General features: G+C 42.7%; 1 protein-coding gene and 1 long non-coding RNA gene across 9 annotated transcripts in view; one reads left to right on the plus strand and one right to left on the minus strand.

Annotated features, from left to right (window-relative positions):
• SENP2 (SUMO specific peptidase 2) overlaps positions 1-11,568 on the plus strand; it is a 48,354-nt gene extending 36,786 nt beyond the window's left edge. For all 8 annotated transcript variants that reach the window (XM_077991982.1, XM_077991984.1, XM_077991983.1 and 5 more), the window contains 5 exons: positions 994-1,197; positions 3,751-3,830; positions 5,939-6,023; positions 7,973-8,068; positions 10,243-11,568. In XM_077991982.1, the coding sequence (XP_077848108.1) occupies positions 994-1,197; positions 3,751-3,830; positions 5,939-6,023; positions 7,973-8,068; positions 10,243-10,305 (528 nt within the window). In that variant the 3' untranslated portion in view covers positions 10,306-11,568. The remainder of the gene's footprint in view (positions 1-993; positions 1,198-3,750; positions 3,831-5,938; positions 6,024-7,972; positions 8,069-10,242) is intronic.
• Positions 11,569-17,713: 6,145 nt separating this feature from the next.
• Positions 17,714-20,120, minus strand: LOC144339084 (uncharacterized). The gene is made up of 2 exons (XR_013413749.1): positions 18,669-20,120; positions 17,714-18,330 (listed from the first exon to the last, which is right to left on the minus strand). It is a non-coding gene; the product is annotated as an uncharacterized LOC144339084 (long non-coding RNA).
• Positions 20,121-20,918: the final 798 nt, after the last annotated feature.

Raw genomic sequence — 20,918 nt, forward strand, 5'->3', positions numbered from 1 at the left:
GTCTTGGCTCCATGCAACCTCCACCTTCTGGGTTTAAGCGATTCTCCTACCTCAGCCTCTCAAGTAGCTGGGATTACAGGCATGCACCACCACGCCCGGCTAATTTTGTATTTTTAGGAGAGACAGGGTTTCTCCATGTTGGTCAGGCTGGTCTCAAACTCTGGACCTCAGGTGATCTGCCCACCTTGGCCTCCCAAAGTGCTGGGATCACAGGCGTGAGGCACCACGCCTGGCCTGTTTTATTTTTTGAGTAATAAAAGGATATATTGATTACTATATACTCTATGTATTTTTCTTTATTTGAGTGATAGCTGAAAAATTTTGCCTAACTTGTCATCTTGTATCCTTATTACATTTAGCAGAAGCTAACTCTTAAGTTCTTTGACAATTTTCTGGTGGGTTCTTTCCCGAACTGTTTAGCCCCTGCATCTTCTCTCTTTGAGGGAAATCCCCTATGACTAGTTACTTATAAACACATTCTTTGAAAATAGGAATGTTTTGTTTTACATTATAATGTAATTTGTTTATTGTAGAACATTTGGAAAATACAGGAAAAGTAAAAAATATTACTGTTCAAAAGTACCACCACTTAAAGATAAATAAAATGTTAATATTTTGGTGTATGTCCTTCCAGTTTATATTTTAAAATTGAAGTCTAATTTATATATAGTAAAATTCACTTACTGTTAATATTTCTGCATTTTTTTGCTGTGTTACAGTTATGTAGATCTTTTTATTATTGCACAGACTTTCTTCCTGGATTCCATCTTCTGGCCGTTAAGTGTTACTTACATGCCTTAAAAGTAGAGTTTCATTCCATTTTCATGTGTTCCATTTTGCACTGATCACTTTTTTCCCTGTCTTCTACTATAGAGAGTCCTTTTATCCCCTTCTTTAGTACCTTACCTTCGAATTCATCCTTATTCAGGTAGAAATTTAGTTTTGATAATATATTTGCCATGTTCCAACTTTTGTTCCCTTGGTATTTTGTAGGTCATTAATTTTTACATGAATCTTCTGGTGGAAAGAAATAGAAAGCAAGGCTATCCAGCACTTCATGTATTTAGTACTTTCTTCTATCCTAAATTAAAGTCTGGGGGTTACCAAGCAGTGAAACGATGGACCAAAGGGGTAAATCTCTTTGAACAAGAAATTATTCTGGTGCCTATTCATCGGAAGGTACATTGGAGCCTGGTGGTGAGTAGAGAGGGTTAATGGTTAATTGTTGGACTTTGGATAAAGACCATTTTTTAAAAATAATGCTGCCTGGCCGGGCGCGGTGGCTCAAGCCTGTAATCTCAGCACTTTGGGAGGCCGAGACGGGTGGATCACGAGGTCAGGAGATCGAGACCATCCTGGCTAACACGGTGAAACCCCGTCTCTACTAAAAAATACAAAAAACTAGCCGGGTGCGGTGGCGGGCGCCTGTAGTCCCAGCTACTCGGGAGGCTGAGGCAGGAGAATTGTGTAAACCCGGGAGGCAGAGCTTGCAGTGAGCTGAGATCCGGCCACTGCACTCCAGCCTGGGCGGCAGAGCGAGACTCCATCTCAAAAAAAAAAAAAAAAAAAAAAATGCTGCCCTTTTCTGCCCTGTGTATAAAGGCCAGTAGTATATATTATAAGCATGCCCTGCAGAGTCTCTTTTTATTTTTTATTTTTTTTAATGTCTCCTCCTTCACCCAACCCTTTTTAGTTCTTATTTATTTATTCTTTAAAAATTTTTATATTTATTTTATTTTACTATTTTTTAAAATTAGAGACTAGGTTTTGCTGTGTTACCCAGGCTGGAGAGAATTGGTGTGATCATAGCTCATTGCAGCCTGGAAGTCCTGGACTTAGGTGGTCCTCCTGCCTCAGCCTCCTGAGTGACTAGGACTACAGGCATGGTCCACCATGCTTGGCTAATTTTATTTATTTACTTATTTGGCAAGATGGAGTCTTGCTATGTTGCCCTGGTTGGTATCCAACGTCTGGCCTCAAGTGGTTCTCCTGCTTCAGTTTTCAAAGTACTGGTATTACAGGTGTGAGCTACCATGCTTGGCCTTTTTTTCTTTTTCTTTTTCTTTTTTTTTTAAATTTTTATTTCTAGAGACAGGGTCTCATTCTGCCACCCAAGCTGGAGTATAGTGGCACAACCATAGCTCACTGTAACCTCACCTCCTGGGCACAAGTGATCCTCTCACTTTAGCCTCCCAGGTAGCTGGGACTACAGATGTGCACCACTATGCCTGGCTAATTTTTTTAAATTCATTTTTAATTTTTTTGTAGAGACAGAGTCTTGTTTTTTTTTGCCCAAGCTAGTCTCGAGCTCCTGGCTTTAAGTAGTCCTCCCATCTCAGCCTCTCAAAATGATGGGTGAGCCGCCTCACCGGGCCTCCTTTTTAGTTCTTGAGTTGAACAACTTAGTAACCTAGAAGACAAAGCCCTTGAACTTGAGGAGCTTTCTTTTTTATTTATTTATTTTATTTATTTATTTATTTATTTTGAGATGGAGTCTTGCTCTGCCTCCCAGGCTGGAGTGCAATGGCGCAATCTCAGCTCACTGCAACCTCCGCCTCCTGGGTTCAAGCGATTCTCCTGCGTCAGCCTCCTGAGTAGCTGGGATTACAGGTGTGGGCCACCGTACCTGGCTAATTTTTGTATTTTCTGTAGAGACTGGTCAGTCTCTACATCTTGGTCAGACTGGTCTTGAACTCCTGACCTCGTGATCCACCACCTCAGCCTCCCAAAGTGCTGGGATCATAGGTGTGAGCCACCTTACCCGGGCGAGGAGCTTTCATTTTTAATAGGAAAGAGTCTTAGTACACATAAGGGTTATTATATTTATTTAGTTTTGTTTACAAGATAGTACAGGTTTATTGTAGAAAAATGCACTTATAAGGCCAGTTGTGGTGGCTCATGCCTATAATCCCAGACTTTGGGAGGCCGAGGCAGGAGGGGTTGCTTGAGCCTAAGAGTTTGAGACCAGCCTGGGCAACATGGAAAGACCCTGTCTATATACAAATTTAAAAATTTGCTGGGCATGGTGGTGCACACCTATGGTCCCAGCTACTTGGGAGGCTGAGGTGGAAGATTCCCTGAGCCCAGGATGTCAAGGCTGCAGTGAGCTGTGATCACACCACTGCACTCCAGCCTGGGTGACAGAGTGAGATCTTGTCTCAAAAAAAAAGTCTCATCACTCTGAGAGGACCACTAATTTTTTAACTTAAAAATACACTTTTTTACTAAAGTTACATAAGATATGTTTTTAACTAAAAAAATTTTAATACATGTACCAATATAAGTGGATATCGTTTTTCTTTTTTTTTTTTTTTCTGAGGCAGTCTCGCTGTAACCCAGGCTAGAGTACAGTAGCACAATCTCGTCTCGCTGCAACCTCTGCCTCCCAGATTCAAGTGATTCTCCTGCCTCAGCTTCCTGAGCAGCTAGGACTACAGGCGCGTGCCATCACACCCGACTAATTTTTGTATTTTTCAGTAGAGACAGGGTTTCACCATGTTGGTCAGGCTGGTCTCAAACTCCCGACCTCATGATCCGCCTGCCTCGGCCTCCCAAAGTGCTGGGATTGCAGGTGTGAGCCACCATGCCTGGCCCTGGATTTCTAAGATACATAATACATTTTTTATGTATCTTAGAAATCCATTTATATTGTTACATGTATTTTTTAAAAGATGCTTTTATTTTTGGAAGTAAAATTCTCACTCCTCTTACATTTAAAATGTTTCTGGATGTTATCTTTTTCCATTATAGGTGATAGACCTAAGAAAAAAGTGTCTTAAATACTTGGATTCTATGGGACAAAAGGGCCACAGGATCTGTGAGATTCTCCTGTAAGTAAAGGTTGAAAACCTCACTACCCCCTGTTGAGGTGATCTCTCTTCTATCTCATCCTAGGAAGCTGTGTGGATGGTAGTCTTATGTATAGTTAAGGCTATTTCAGGACTTAGAATGCATTTTATTTTTTTTTGTCTAAAAATAATAGCTGATTGCAACTGAGAAAACATGTTTAGTAGCATCACTGAAAACAAGTTTGTCATGTATTATGATGTAAAATAGATCTTATTAGAATCCTGTGATTTGCATTAGATTTCTTCGGGATTGATGCATTATTCTGAATGTTCTAAGGAGCTGTTAGTTGGGGAGTGTTAGTCCTCCAAATTCTTAAGCCCACTCATATCTTTATGCTTTCCATGAGAGTTGAGTTTATCTCAGAACCCAGGGGCGATGTTTAAAGTGTGTGGTTTCAGGGGACTGTTCCGAATAGTAATTGCTATAATAGAAACTGGTCTTTAAAGCATAGCTACTTCTTAGCTAGGTAAAGTAGTGACATGAGTTAAGTGAGAAAATGCATCAGTAAGATGGGTCCATTTTTCCTTTTCTGCTCACTAGAAGCAATGAGGTTCCTTCTTTTAACTTTTACTAAGGACAAATTAATCTTGTGAAGAAAAGTTGTTGCTAACAATAATTCAATATTGTTTAGTATAAAAGGTTATTTTTATTTATGGTTGTTTATCTGGAATAAAAAGTATAGAGAAGACAATTCTAAAAATTGTAAGATACACCAAATTGTTTATAAAATGATTCTCTTCTAGTCTTTTCTTTGTAAGATGCGTATAAATTGTACACACATACATTTGCGTTCATACATATACATATATTATCCCATGTATAGAAATGTTCTTACTGGGATCATACAGTATAGTTTGATGTGTTGCTTATAATAAGATTTGAAAACTCATATTTTATTACATTCATGCTGTTTTGTTTTTTTTTTTTTTTTTGAGATGGAGTCTCACTGTGTTACCCCGTGCAGTGGTGCAGTCTCAGCTCACTGCAACCTCTGCCTCCTGGGTTCAAGTGATGCTCATGCCTCAGCCTGCTAAGAAGCTGGGAGTACAGGCTCCCGTCACTGTGTCCGGCTAATTTCTGAATTTTTAGTAGAGACAGGGTTTCTCCATGTTGGTCAGGCTGGTCTTGAACTCCCAACCTCAGGTGATCCGCCCGCCCCAGCCTCCCAAAATGCTGGGATTACGGGCGTGAGCCACTGTGCCTGGTGGTCTTTGGCTTTTTATCTTATCTTATTTATTTATTTATTTTTTGAGACGGAGTTTCACTTTTGCTGCCTAGGCTAGAGTGCAATGGCGTGATCTCGACTCACCACACCCTCCACCTCCCGGGTTCAAGTGATTCTCCTGCCTCAGCCTCCCAAGTAGCTGGGATTATAGGCATGTGCCACCATGCCTGGCTAATTTTGTATTTTCAGTAGAGACGGGGTTTCTCCATGTTGGTCAGGCTGGTCTCAAACTCCTGGCCTCAGGTGATCCATCCGCCTCGGCCTCCCAAAGTGTTGATTTACAGGCATGAGCCACTGCACCAGGCCTATGTTATTTTTTATATCTTAATTTTAGTGGGGGCATCTAATGCTTATCAACCTGATATATATTTCAACTTTTAAAAACAAGCATGTACAATTTTTATAAGCAGACCTCCCCAAATTAAATTAAAAATCCAGAAAGCCACTTTGGGAGGCTGAGGCAGGCGGGATCACAGGCTCAGGAGATCGAGACCATCCTGGCTAACATGGCGAAACCCCGTCTCTACTAAAAAAGTACAAAAAATTAGCAGGGCGTGGTGGTAGGTGCCTGTGGTCCCAGCTACTTGGGAGGCTAAGGCAGGAGAATGGCGTGAACCTGGGAGGCACAGGTTGCAGTGAGCTGAGATCGCGCCACTGCACTCCAGCCTGGACGACAGAGCAAGACTCTATCTTAAAAAAAAAAAAAAAAAAAAAAAGTCCAGAAAGCAGTCACGTTTTTAAAAAGCTAATGAATATGGATTTGAGAATGGCATATCTGTTTAACATCACAAAGCCCTTTGTAACCATAATGGTTAGTTTCTGTAAGGATTTATTGTTGTATTCCTTCTTTGTTTTGCTTTTTAGTCAGTATTTACAGGATGAAAGTAAGACCAAAAGAAATACTGATCTGAATCTTTTAGAGTGGACCCATTACAGCATGAAACCACATGTGAGTGACAATCATCTATATTTGACATACTTTGTTGCATTTACTAATAGTATATTATTCATATTTGGCTCCCTTTCTGCCCTTCCTCCCTCCCTGCATACTTTTAAAGTACACATCTTTTTTTTTCTTTCTTTTTTGTAGAGATGGGATCTTGCTTTGTTGCCCAGGCTAGTCTCAAACTCCTGGCCTCCCAAAACAAAGTGCTGGGATTACAGGTGTGAGCCACTATGCCTGCCCAGAGTATACATCTTAAGAATGATCTGCTTCTAAATCTTTAGCAATTAATTTAACTAAGATGGTTGCTTAGCTTTCATCTTCTTGCGCCAAATGTAATGTTAACCATATGCTTGCATCTCTCTCACAGAATTGGGAAAAAAACCCAATAAATTCAAGTTGGCTAATTTCCCTGTTGGTGCTAATGAAAGTTTACATTTCTTTTCCAAAATTTGGGAGTTTGTTTATTTAAATCTTAGGATCCCATTCCAAAAAAAGCATTTTAATTTCTAAACTGAAAAATTTGGGCTGGGTGCAGTGGCTAACACCTGTAATCCCAGCACTTTGGGAGGCCAAGGTGTGCAGATCACCTGAGGTCAGGAATTTGAGACCAGCGTGGCCAACATGGCAAAGCCTTGTCACCACTAAAAACCAACTGGGTCTGGTGGCGCATGCTTATAATCCTAGCTATTCAGGTGGCTGAAGCAGGAGAATCAGTTAAACCCGGCAGGCAGAGGTTGCAGTGAGTGGAGATTGCGCCACTGCACTCCAGCCTGGGCAACAGAGCGAGACTGTCTCAAAAAAAAAAAAGAAAAGAAAAAGAAAAATTTGAGGGATAAGCTTTGAAATTTCCTAAGGAGAGCACAGATGTAAGGAAGAGTCTGTTAGGATGAATACTGTGTTCTGGTATGGGAAATGGAATAAAGCAAGCAAATTGCCTTTCTTTGTATATTGTAGTCTGTAGTTTTGTCCATTCTGTGAGAGACGCTAGGCTCAAGAGAAAAGTGTGAGGTATCTGCGTATGTATGGATGGTATGTATTTAAGCAAACTTTAAAAATCATAATTAACTTCATTTCTTTGAATAAAAATTGAGCTTTTGTCATCTAGTGTGTTTTCCAGCAGTGGAAGCGGCCTCTCCCATATTCTTACTAACTTGTGCTACTTGTGACTGACAGCCAGCGTGTGTCAGGAACCGCCAAGGTTAGGGCAACACAGGCCTGGAGAAGGTGTGAGCTCAGTGGGTTTAGAATCCACCACCTTTGGCTTATTAAGCTTTTAGTGCTGCTTGTAGCAAGTCTTGTTTTTGCCTTAGGGCATAACTGATCTGTCAAGGCAAGATCCTGATTGGTTAAAGCCTATTCAGGAACTTCTCTCGTCCGCCTTGAAGCTGTAAGGGTCCAAAGCAGTAGTCTTATTTTCTTAGCTAGAGAAATTACATTTCTGATTGACCACACTTGGCCCTTTTTAAAATTAATAAATGCTTCTGAAATAATTCTGACTAGCATTCCCGGTAGTAAACCTCCTTTCAATTTGGTTTCTTTGAATGGGAGCTGAGATATGGAACTTTCACTTTGTTTTTTTCTTTTCTGAAAAACATTTTTCCTATGGGGTCACGCTCTCCATCTCATAGTCTGGGTTTCCAATCAAATGCAGAACCATGGAAGATTAAACACAAGAACAGAACAGAAAGGAAAAGCAGTATTCGCAAGTTACATCTTAGACCTGTGGCTTCAGTTCTCACAAGGCCTGTTTTTCCCTTGCTATGATCTATGTTTTATACCACACAGAGTAAGAATAATTGTGTTTTTTTGTGTATGATGGTGTGTTTAGGTAATACCTGATTTAATATTTACCTTTATAATATTGTTTATAGCAATATTTAGAAAAAGTCCAAGGGATTTGTATATAATGATGTTTTACCCTTTCCTCCCTTCTTTTTTCTTTGTAATTTTAGGAGATTCCTCAACAGTTGAATGGGAGTGATTGTGGAATGTTTACTTGTAAATATGCAGATTATATTTCTAGGGACAAACCTATCACATTTACTCAGGTGAGTGAAGACCCTCCTCATTCATTTACTTGTTACTAAGCAAGATAAGGCACTTGGCCAGTGCCTGGCACATGTTCAGCTCTCAGTAGTAGTAGCTGGCCAGGCGTGGTGGCTCGCACCTATATTCCCAGCACTTTGGGAGGCCGAGGCAGGCGGATCACCTGAGGTTAGGAGTTCAAGACCAGCCTGGCCAACATGGTGAAACCCCATCTCTACTAAAAACACAAAAGTTAGCCAGGTGTGGTGGTGCACACCTATAATCCCAGCTACTCAGGAGACTGAGGCAGGAGAATCGCTTGAACCCAGGAGGCAGAGGTCGCAGTGAGCCGAGGTCACACCAGTGCACTCCAGTCTTGGCAACAGAGCGAGACTCTTGTCTCAAAAATAAATAAATAATAGTAGCTGGGCTCATGCCTATAATCCCAGCACTTTGGGAGGCCAAGGCAGGTGGATCAGCTGAGGTCAGAAGTTCAAGACCAGCCTGACCAACATGGAGAAACCCTGTGTCTACTAAAAATACAAAATTAGCCGGGCGTGGTGGCGCATGCCTGTAATCCCAGTTACTAGGGAGGCTGAGGCAGGAGAATTGCTTGAACCCAGGAGGTGGAGGTTGTGGGGAGTCGAGATCACGCCATTGCACTCCAGCCTGGGGCAACAAAAGCGAAACTCCATCTCCCAAAAAAAAAAAAAAAAAATAGTAGTAGCTGTGCTATTCTTATTGCTGTAAATCTTGGTTTTAGCCCTACCCCTGCCAGAATCAGGGTTTGTTATTTTATCTGCTCTCAGGTTTATCCTAGTCTTTGGTACACAATGGGCACAAATTGCAAACCTCTGAACTCTGGCATTCATTGGTTCCTGTGTATTATTATTTCTAGCCAAAGAAAGAGGTATGTCAGTATTTAATAGGAAGGGAAAAACAGGCCTGTGAGCACTGAAGTCACAGGTCTAAGATGTAACTTGTGAATACTGCTCTTCCTTTCTGTTCTGCTCTTTTGTTTGTTTAATTCTCCATGGCTCTGCATTTGATTGGAAACTCAAGTATGTTGGGAATTCTTGAGAATTTGTAACAGTGGATTCTCAACCTTTTTACAACTGAGGACAACCTCATTAAAAATATTTTTCAGGCCGGTGTGGTGGCTCAAGCTTGTAATCTCAGCACTTTGGGAGGCCGAGGCGGGTGGATCACGAGGTCAGGAGATCGAGACCATCCTGGTAACACAGTGAAACCCCGTCTCTACTAAAAAATACAAAAAACTAGCCGGGCGAGGTGGTGGGCGCCTGTAGTCCCAGCTACTGGGGATGCTGAGGCAGGAGAATGGCGTAAACCCAGGAGGCGGAGCTTGCAGTGAGCTGAGATCCGGCCACTGCACTCCAGCCTGGGCAACAGAGCGAGACTCCGTCTCAAAAAATATATATATATATTTTTCATCCACAGACTTTATTTTGATAGATGTTGTCTACCAAGCAAACTGTATTTATTACATGAATACAAACTATAATACAAACTGTATTACATGAAGTAACTAGGACTCCCATGCTGAATTAATACAATTCCAGTAAAAAATAAAGGCATTTATTGCTTAGTCTTAGCAGTTTTACTAAGAGCAAATGTGCAGTTTTTACTAGATGTTTTGAACTATTTAAAATAATTTAAGAATCATGTGTTAAGACTTTTTAGCCCCCACCCCTAGGTAGGACATCACTAGTTTATTATTATTATTATTATTATTATTATTATTATTATTCTTATTTTGAGACGGAGTCTTGCTCTGTTGCCCAGGCTGGAGTGCAGAGGCATGATCTTGGCTCACTGCAACCTCCATCTCTCAGGTTCAAGTGATTCTCCTGCCTCAGCCTCCTGAGAAGCTGGGACTACAGGCATGTACCACCATGCTCGGCTAATTTTTGTATTTTTAATGGAGGCGAGGTTTCACCGTGTTAGCCAGGATGGTTTCGATCTCCCGACCTTATGATCTGCCCTCCTCGGCCTCCCAAAGTGCTGGGACTGCGCCCGGCCTTTTAATGGTTTGATAAGTATGTTCCATGATCTAAAAATGTCAACATTTAGAAAAAGAACATGGACATCCTGCTTTATTGACATGATTACACCTGAAGGTTGTGCTGCTGTGCACATTATGATGTAATGCGTGTGTTGTTTATGGGATTCTTTGCAGCACCAGATGCCTCTCTTCCGGAAGAAGATGGTGTGGGAAATCCTTCATCAGCAGTTGCTGTGAGAAAACTTTGCCTGGTCCCCTCTAGCTGCTGGTGGTTCTTTCACAGACATTTCCATATACCTCATGCATTGTGGGTTAAAAAGTCCCTGCATCACTTTTGTTCTCTCACAGGTACTGAGCTGTCAAAAGTGCATGAAGGCCTCTCACTGCACCCTAGTCCTGACTTGGGGTGCAGAGGGCTGCTTGCAATCCTGTTTGTAAGGCTGTGCCTGCTCAGAGCTTTGGACTGTTCAACCCACACAAGAACAAACGCTAACTACTATTTTTTTTAAGAGATTCTTTTCCCTATGAATGTGGGAAATGCAGGATTTACTCTGTGAATTGTTTGTTTTCTGTGTGTTTGTTCAGCGTATTCATTCACTCACTCGTTTGCAAACATAATGGGCAGTGGTCATTTGCTGCTGCTCTTTTACAGTTAGCTCTAAATTACTTGTTTGAACTATTTATTTCTGAAAGGAATGTTACTCAAGCTGCCACTCCCTGCTGAAGACCAGGAGGGAACTCTCACTGGGGGCGGAAGGAAGTGGAGCTGGAGCAGTAACTGCCAACATGAAGCTGGAGGGTTTGGGATTTTGTTTTTTGTTTTTGTTTTTTTGAGGCTCAAAAATGCTGGGAGAAATGAAAATGCTGTGGGATAGGGCTCCCGTTGCCTTTCAGAGGAAGTCTGACACTACAGCGTTGGCACAGTGCCATGAACAGTGGACCTGTGCCCAAGGAACTCTGACTACCCAAGCATCTTCCGAAGAGATGTGTTGTCATCTTAAAGAGACTTCCCTTTCTGGAAATGAGGTGACTTGGCTTAGTCTTGAAACTGGATTCATGGATTTGAAGTAACTGTAAACCCTAAATCTTCATTTTCATCCCAGATCTGATTGAGTATAAACCTCAGAATTATAGGGCCTGGCCTGAGCTGTTTAATTCAAAAGATACTATTCAATTTAAAGCTATTTTTCCTCAGAGTTTTTGTTTTCTATATATTAAGCCTAAATTAAGTTTTCTACTCATTAAGACTGACATCTCCCCACTCCATCCCCACTGAAATTTGTGGAAGAAAATTTAGTACTTGGCTCTGAGGTTGCCAGTTATACAATAATCTATTTTGCATATGAAAGTTTGTATTTAACTTTTTTGTTCATTAAAAACCTTACTGATGTGGTTATAACTTCAGAAAGTTTAGAGTTGGTCAGAACATATTTTGCAAGATCTAGTGCCTAGTGTTGCTTTTCTGATGTAATAAAAGGTTGTCTGGCAGAACCTAAAAAAGTATATGCTGAAATGATTTCCAACCCTCTCCCTACTTCAACCTCCCAAACTTGTTCTGGTTCATAAAAGCAAGAGGTAAAACTGGAAAAACTGGGCATGTGTTACCTATGAATCTACATGCCTGCCATTTGGAGTGCTCCGGCTGCTGGTCCCAGAGGTATACTGGTTATAGTTATTGCAGCCAGTTCCCTGAGACTTGTAAAATCCTGGTTTAGGACATGGGCCTGTGGTGTGGATTGAAAATGCTGGGCCTACTTGATGGTCAGCCAGAGGCCATGTGGTTGGGTGATGATTGAAGTGGGAGCAGGTTGTGCTACACCTCCCTCCTTCCTGCAGCCCCTGCTCCTTTCCCTGGGCTCCTGGCACTGAGTGACTACTGGGACCAGGCAATGAGCACAGCCAAAAAGGCCAGAGGTCACTAGGTCAGCATTATACCAAACACCTGGCTTTCACTGGGCATCAGCGTGCTTCACTTGAGAGTTTGGTACCATGGTTAAGATTGATTCCATGCGCCGGGCGCGGTGGCTCAAGCCTGTAATCCCAGCACTTTGGGAGGCCGAGGCGGGCGGATCACAAGGTCAGGAGATCAAGACCACAGTGAAACCCCGTCTCTACTAAAAATACAAAAAATTAGCCAGGCGCGGTGGCGGGCGCCTGTAGTCCTAGCTACTCAGGAGGCTGAGGCAGGAGAATGGCGTGAACCCAGGAGGCGGAGCTTGCAGTGAGCCGAGATCGCGCCACTGCACTCCAGCCTGGGCAACAGCGTGAGACTCTGTCTCAAAAAAAAAAAAAGATTGATTCCATGCTAGGTAAGTCCTGTTAGGAATGGCAGTTTGTATTCCGCCCACATGAATTATGCTGGGCTTAATGTATTATTTGAGGGGCTTCTTAAGAGCAGTTCTCACTGAGCTTTCCATTAACGTACACTCTTCTGGACGGCTCTTAAAACTTCCAGGACATAATGAAATTGGGAAGAGCAGAGTGTTGAACTCTATAGCATGGCCTTCTGCTTGACCCTGAGTTCCTGAATTGAATGTGAGAGATCACAGGCCATGCTTCTCTAGGCATTAGAGAATGTCTCCCTTGGCATAAAGAAACATGTTAGTAGTACGGTTTTTTGTTCAGTTGAAAAAACAGCTATTGATTTTATTAGTAGCAAATTATCACCATTAAAGCCAGTGTTGTTTTTTGTTGTTGTTTTTATTTTTTTGTTTTGTTTTTGAGACAGAGTCTCATTCTTGTCGCCCAGGCTGGAGTGCAGTGGCGCAATCTCGGCTCACTGCAACCTCCGCCTCCTGGGTTCAAGCGATTCTCCCGCCTCAGCCTCCTGTGTAGCTGGGATTACAGGCATGCACCACCACGCCCGGCTAATTTTGTATTTTTAGTAGAGACAGGGTTTCTCCATGTTGGTCAGGCTGGTCTTGAACTCCCCACCTCAAGTGATCTGCCCGCCTCGGCCTCCCAAAGTGCTGGGATTACAGGCTTGAGCCATTGCGCCTGTCCCACCAATGTGTTTTTTATACTGGACTGATAAAAGATGCAGTGAGCCATTATTCCCTTTTAGCAGGTAGTCTATTAAAAATTGGTGTTGATTTTTAAAATATACCATTGAGAGCAAGTGTCTTTCCCAAGCTTGACCTTGAACAGAGCTGGATGGGAGTGGGAGGCAAACAGATTTGGGACATATGGAAGATGTTCTTGGGAGCCCCATATTCTACCTCAGTTACCCAAGGCTATTAGAACCTCTGAACTTTTCCTCCTCTGAAATCCTAAGCACAACTTCGGGAACATCATGTCCGATAGCAGATGTCTGCCTGCTGTGAGGCGCTGCTCGATGTGGAGACCAAGGTGTGGGTGTGGGCAGAATGTGTCCTAGTAGAAATAGTGAACCTCAGATATGAATAAATAAGCAAGAGACCGAAAGTTAAGTGTGTGACAACCTCAGTACTATAGTTAAGCTACATCCTTTACATTGGCTTTTGTGAACTAATTGGGAACCTATTCTCTTTTATAACTGTTTCTTTGAGAAAAACTCCTAAGCACCTGATATTCAAACAAACTTATGGTACTTTACTCGTTTGTAAGTTGGCAATCTAGCTGGCTGTATTATTGCTTTGATAATTTCTTTTCTTTTAATTTACCTAATATATATAAGGAAGGGGTTTGGATATATTAAAATAGGTGTTAATTTTATCTATTTACCAATAAATTCATCTCTTTAATTCAGTGGCTTTCACTTTTCTTTTATTGCAACTCATAGGAATAAGTGTATTTTATGTTGTGACCACATACACACATAGTGTGATTATATATGGACACAAAAATTTCACATGTACTTTTGTGAAGTAATACATATTCTTACTATACTCTGATAAGATTTATTTCAGTTTTTTAAAAAATTCAGGTTGTGACCACCAAGTTGATTTCTCTGCCCACTAATGGACAGATAATTCAGGGAAGGAAAATACTGCTCTAAGTGACCTGACCACAAGATGCAAATTCTGTTTAAAACCATAAAGCTTGAGACCAAAAAACAAAAACAAAAAAGCATATATATAATAAATGTGAGGCTGTTTTGAGATGAGTCCATCTAAATCTAGGAAAACAGGCTAGCAGCTTTGAGACCCTAGATGGAAATATGTGGTGGAAACAATCCTTAAATTGTAGGTCTTTAGATGGGCATTTCCTAAAATGTGTTAAGTCTTGTAACTTGTATAAAAAATATGTAATCCCAGCACTTTGGGGGCCACTGAGGCAGGAGGATCACTTGAGCCCAGGAGTTTGAGACTAGCCTGGGCAAGATGGCAAGACCCTAATTTTTTTTTTTTTTTTTGGAGACGGTGTCTTGCTCTGTCACCCAGGCTGGAATGCAGTGGCGCGATCCCAGCTCACTGCAAGCTCCACTTCCCGGGTTCACGCCATTCTCTTGCCTCAGCCTCCCAAGTAGCTGGGACTACAGGTGCCGCCACCACGCCCCGCTAATTTTTTTGTATTTTTAGTGGAGACGGGGTTTCACTGTGTCAGCCAGGATGTCTTGATCTCCTGACCTCATGATCTGCCCATCTCGGCCTCCCAAAGTGCTGGGATTACAGGCGTGAGCCACCGTGCCCAGCCTTTTTTTTTTTTTTTTTTAAAGAAATAAAGGGTCTGTGGGCCAATGAATATGTGTACCATGTCCTTTCCTCTTGGGGATGCATAACAAACATCATAAGAAGTTTGATATGAACAAATTATGTCTTAACCTAGCCTTTCCTAAAACTTGGACGTTGAACCCTTTTCTATGAGACACCTGTGGAACTATTTTATGGAATACACTTAGGAAAGTGCCAGGAGAAGCAACAGAGAGAGTTCTTGGCAGTATGTACTTGAAGAACACATGGGGCAACCTTACCACTCCCCTTCCACGGCCTCCCAGGAACACCCCTCCTCATGGCGATCATAAAGTTTGATCCCACACTACCACCCTGTCTCCTTTGATTTTTATTTAATTATATCAGTAATACGTGTTCAAAGAAAATACTGATAAGGTAAAGAATATTAATTCTGCAAATTCACCAACCAGAGTTAATACCTCTTAACATTTGGGCCAGGTGCGGTGGCTCACACATGTAATCCCAGCACTTTGGGAGGCTGAGTTGGGCCAATGACTTGAGGTCAGGAGTTCAAGACCAGCCTGACCAACATGGTGACACTCCATATGTACTAGAAATACAAAAATTAGCTGAGTGTCGTGGTGGGTGCCTGTAATTCCAGCTACTGGGGAGGTTGAGGCAGGAGAATCGCTTCAGCCCGGGAGGTGGAGGTTGCAGTGAGCAGAGAGCATACCACTGCACTCCAGCCTGAGACTCCGTCTCAAAAAAAAAAAGAAGAGGGTGTATATATCCTGGCCTTCCCCCTTCATGGGTGTGTGAATACATATCCAGGCTTGTGTTTGTATATAACTTGTTATTAACAAATACAGAACTATATAAATGATTATAAACTCCTTTTCCACTTGAACATTTTCATGTCAATAAATCTATCATTTTAATTGCACAGTATTCCACTATATGGCTATAACATTTATTTAATCCAGTATTATTGAATATAACGTCTTGCACAATGTTTGGGTTATTCTAAGAAACTCTTAGCATAACAATTTCTGGGTTAAAAGTTATGTATATTTTTAAAAATCAGGAAAAAGATAATTACCCATTGGTATTTTGACTTTTTCATTTCTTCCAGCATGGGATGATTGTGTCTCCACTGATTTAAGTTTTATAACATTTTTCATGTGTAGGCCTTCAGTTCATTCGGAGGGATTTAATATCTCATTTTAGTCAACCATTTTATCCTTCTTTCAACTACTTTACAAAAAAACCTTTTATTATTGGGATTTCAGGACTCAGGCAAAATGGAATAGTACAGAAAACCCCCCTTGTGGTTTTGCTTTCCATGGTTTCAGTTACTCTTGGTCAACCGTGGTTTGAAAACATTAAATGAAATAACAGAAATAAACACTTTGTAAGTTTTAAATTGTGCACCATTCTGAGTAACATGATAAAATCTCTCACCATTCTGCTCCATCCTTGGTGGGACATGAATCATCCCTTCATTTTTATTTTATTTTTTAAACAGAGTAGAGTCTTGCTCTGTCTCACCCAGGCTGGAGTACAGTGGTGCAATCTCAGCTCACTGCAGCCTCTGCCTCCGGGATTCAAGTGATTCTCCTGCCTCAGCCTCCCGAGTAGCTAGGACTACAGGTGCCTGCCACCATGCTTGGCTAATTTTTGTATTTTTAGTAGAGACGGGGTTTCACCATGGTGGCCAGGCTGGTCTTGAACTCCTGACCTCGCGATCCACCCGCCTCGGCCTCCCAAAGTGCTGGGATTACAGGCGTGAGCCACCGTGCCTGGCCTGCAATTATTTTTCTTAGAATACATCCCACTAGAGATTCTCAATGAAAATACTGTTTTTAAAATCAAAATACTTTTTTCTCTGATTATGCTGTCAACTTGATACACGGTTGGATTCTTTTTTTTTTAAGTATTTAGGGATTTGCTTTTTGCTTTTGTTTTGTAGTTCTGAAAAATAAACACCAGCTCAAGAGCAAAAACTACCCAAATGCATTCACAGTAGTTTTGTTGGCTTCACCCTGTTTCTTACCCTCTGTAGGTAATGTTTTCTTCCTCTTTTGGGATACAGGGTCTTACTCTGTTTACTGTGTTGGAGTGCAGCGGCATGATTTCAGGTCACTGCAGCCTTGACTTCCTGGGCTCAGGCAATCCTCCCACCTCTGCCCCCCAAGTAGCTGGGACTACAGGCATGTGCCATCACATCTGGCTAATTTTTGTATTTTTAGTAGAGACGGGGTTTCACCATGTTGGCCAGGCTGGCCTCGAATTCCTGACCTCCAAGTGATCCACCCACCTTGGCCTCCCAAAGTGCTGGGATTACAGGTGTGAGCCACCAGCCCCCCCCCCCCCAAAAAAAACTATTGAAATAAAAATAATTATTTAAAAAATTAGCCAGGTGTGGTGGTGCATGGCTGTAGTCCCAGCTACTCAGGAGGCTGAGGTGGGAAGATTGCTTGAGCCCAGGAGGTTGAGGCTGCAGTGAGCCATGACTGTGCCACTGCACTCCAGCCTGGGCAAGAGAGGAAGAACCTTTGTCCAAAGGGAAAAAAAAAATAATAATGTAATTTTGTCTCTGAGGTTTTCCCGTCATGCCAGCTGTTTCTGAGACAGCAAGAGCTGTTAAGAACACTCAATTAGGGTTTCCAGAGACAATGACTTTCTGTGGCTGATATGAGCTAGATTAGAAAAATGGGCTGGGCACGGTGGCTCATGCCTGTAATCCCAGCACTTTGGGAGGCCAAGGCAGGCAGATCACTTGGAGGTCAGGAATGGTGACCAGCCTGGCCAACATGGTGAAACCCCGTCTCTACTAATAGTACAAAAATAAGCCGGGCATGGTGGCGGGCGCCTGTAATCCCAGCTACTTGGGAAGCTGAGGCAGGAGAATCATTGAACTTGAGAGGCGGATGTTGCACTGAGCTGTGATCACGCCACTGCACTCCATCCCTGGTGACAGGGCGAGATTCCGTCTCAAGGAAAAAAAAAAAAAAAAAAAACAGAAAATGAACCTGTATGGGATGCATCTTCAATTTTTGTTCATCTTAGGGGGAGTGAAGGGAGGAAATAAAGGGCAGCAGCAGGAACTGACAGTGAACTTCTGGGGAATTTGCTAGCCGTGTTGTTAGTCATGGTAGTAGGCCAAAAAGGCTCCAGGAGGCCCCAAGGCACAGAAGTTTGGATGCCCATATGATTTAGGCAGGTTTCTAGCCATCTGGAATTGTGGGCTCCCTTCATAATAGAAACATGGAGATACCTCTGTGGCCCACATCCTTCCCCAGAGAGGTAGGGATAAGACTAGGCCAAATTTTTTTCATAGTCTTCAAGTCCTTCTCCCTTCTCTGTCTACTCAGCCATTTGAATCCCAATTGGTGCAAGGTTATTGGTCTTCCCTGCCTGTCCTCAGCAGCCCAGCGTTCTCTCTCACCCGTGCCTCCCGTCACTGTCAAGGTGCTGTCTTCCTGTCTACAGCTCATCCTTTGCTTTGGTTCTTCGTTGAAACTCCTCCAAACTTCTATCAATTCTCCTTTTCTCATATTTTAAATTCTCTCTCTATGCTGGAATCCTCTTCTGATCTACAGCCAGCCTGTATCAGTCCTTCCTTTCCAGAGCTCCATGTTCGAGGAACCAAGAATGGCACCGGTCAGAGCTAGAGGGTGGGGGGATGAACAGGACAAAAGGGATGTTCAGGCTTAGATTAACAGACCGCTACGCATCATAGATTTTCAGGGGATTCAATCTAAGGTGGTAGGAAGGGGCTTTTGGAGTGATGTTCGCTAATGAATAAAAACCTTCCTAGTTAAGCTAAATCTCCATTTAACAACTACTATTTTAGTGTAAAATCATGTGCAGTTAGGACTTTCTGGGATGTCAGACTGTCATGTCAAGACTGGGATTTATAGCTGAAGAAATTGATTGTGGTGGTCTGAGCCCACATGTGAACAGTTCATCAGAGCCCAGTTCACATACATGAAACTTCTTACTCACTGTAAGGTGGAACAGGACGCCGTCCTGTAAAGGATGGTCTCATGCTGGTGCTGCCCTCAGAAAACTCAAGAGTTGAACCCAGTTGCAAAATAATCCAGGGTTCCCTGGAAATGGGCTGCTGGGAGAAAAGTCCTTGCTTAGGAACAAAGCGAGCTGGTCTTGTACCTGTCTTCTGCCTCTTCTTGTGGTCTCCCCTTCATTTCTGCAGGCCTAGGACACTTTAGGGGTGCTTCATGCAAGGGCAAGTCGGGCATCATGTCAGCACCCTTTTCTCTTGTCTTTCTTGCACATATTCATAGACAAATGGTTTGGAAATGGGCACTTTAAAAGTGAAACCTGAAATTCTGTCACCTGTAATACGGGTCAAACAATGAAATCTGATAGGTGGAGTCAAAGGGGTCCACTTTTGGAGGTTCCTGTGTCACTTCTCCCCCTCCCAGATGTCCTCCTCATCCTGAGAGTCATCACCAAGTTCTTGGGCCTATACTTAAAGCCCTTCCTTTAAAGATGTGCTGTTCTAAGACGGGTGCAGTGACTCACGCCTGTAATCCCAGTACTTTGGGAGGCCGAGGTGGGAGGATCGCCTGAGGTCAGGAGTTCGAGACCAGCTTGGCCAACATGGTGAAACCCCATCTCTACTAAAAATACAAAATTAGCCGGGCGTGGTGGTGCATGCCTGTAATCCCAGCTACTGGGGAGTCTGAAGCAGGAGAATCACTTCAACCCAGGAGGCAGAGGTTGCAGTGAACCGAGATCGCACCACTGTACTCCAGTCTGGGCAAAAAAAGTGAAACTCCACTCAAAAAAAAAAAAAAAACAAAAAACAGTGCTGTTTCTACCAGGTGCAGTGGCTCAAGCCTGTAATCCCAGCACTTTGGGAGACTGAGTCAGGTGGGTAACCTGAGGTCAGGAGTTGGAGACTAGCCTGGCCAACATGGTGAAACCCTGTTTCTACTAAAAATACAAAAATGAGCCAAGCGTGGTAGCAGGTGCCTGTAATCCCAGCTACTCGGGAAGCTGAGGCAGGAGAATTGCTTGAACCGGGGAAACGGAGGTTGCAGCGAGCCGAGATCGCGCCACTGCACTCCAGCCTGGGCAACAGAGCAAGACACTGTCTCAAAAAAAAAAAAAAAAACAAACAGAAAAGTGTTCTTGCTCATTTGACATGGATACCTCAATTAGGGAACACCTTTCAGTAATGACTGTGGCTGCCAAGAATCCCACAACTTCTCTTGGGCTGGCTGGCACCTATGGCTTATTTGTGAGAGCAGTGGGTTTGAGTCCTAAACAGGGGAGGGCGAAGGTGGAGCCACAGGTACAGGGGCTTCTACTGGCCACATGAAGGGCCAGGCTGTCCCTGTCCATCATGCCAACCACAGCAGTGAGAGTAACAGTAGGGCGAACAGCTGGACATCTCCATGCCATAAAACTTCAAAAGTCAAGTCAGCATCACTGAAATTGGAAATAATGAGAAAATGAGTGAGGACATCAGTGAGGAACACATTTTACATGGTATACGGGGAATGTGGCTACTCTGGAATCCCATCAGTTCACCGTCATCTGCCCCCATGTGCCCTGAACTGTCATCCCAAAAAGCTGAACTGGCTATCTCTGGCAGTCAGTGTTAACTCTGTATTCCTCAGATCACTTGGACGTATGGCAGCCATCTCTCGTAGGCTCTCCAAGTCTATGAACATAAGCTTATAAATGGAGCAGGGCTTTTCTCGTCCAACCTTTGCACAGCATGTTGGTGGCAGTGCCAGGTAGAGCACCCACTCCTCAGTCCAAGGCTGATCCTGCCCTTCTGACCTCCCAGAATACAGGCATTCCCTGTTTATTGAACTTGGCTTTATTGCACTTGAAGACACTGCAGTTTTTACAAATTGTACATTTGTAACAACCTTGTGTAAGTCTATTGGCATTTTCCCAACAACATGCTCACTTTGTATCTCTGGGTCACATTTTGGTAATTCTTGCAATATTTATTTCCAACTTTTTCATTATATTAACTATTATGGTGATCTATGATCAGTAATCTCTTATATCACTTTCATAATTCAGCACCACAAACCATGCCCACGTGGCAAAAAACCTATAATTTGTGTGAGTTCTGACTGCTTCACTGACCTGCCATTCCCCATCTCTTTCCCTTTCCTCCGGCCTTCCTATTCTCTAAGAAACAATATTGGAACAGGCCACTTAATAACCTTATAATGGCCTCTTAATGTTCAAGTGAAAGGAAGGGTTACA

This window comes from Macaca mulatta, chromosome 2 (assembly GCF_049350105.2).
Source record: "Macaca mulatta isolate MMU2019108-1 chromosome 2, T2T-MMU8v2.0, whole genome shotgun sequence".
Taxonomy (NCBI): Eukaryota; Metazoa; Chordata; class Mammalia; order Primates; family Cercopithecidae; genus Macaca; species Macaca mulatta.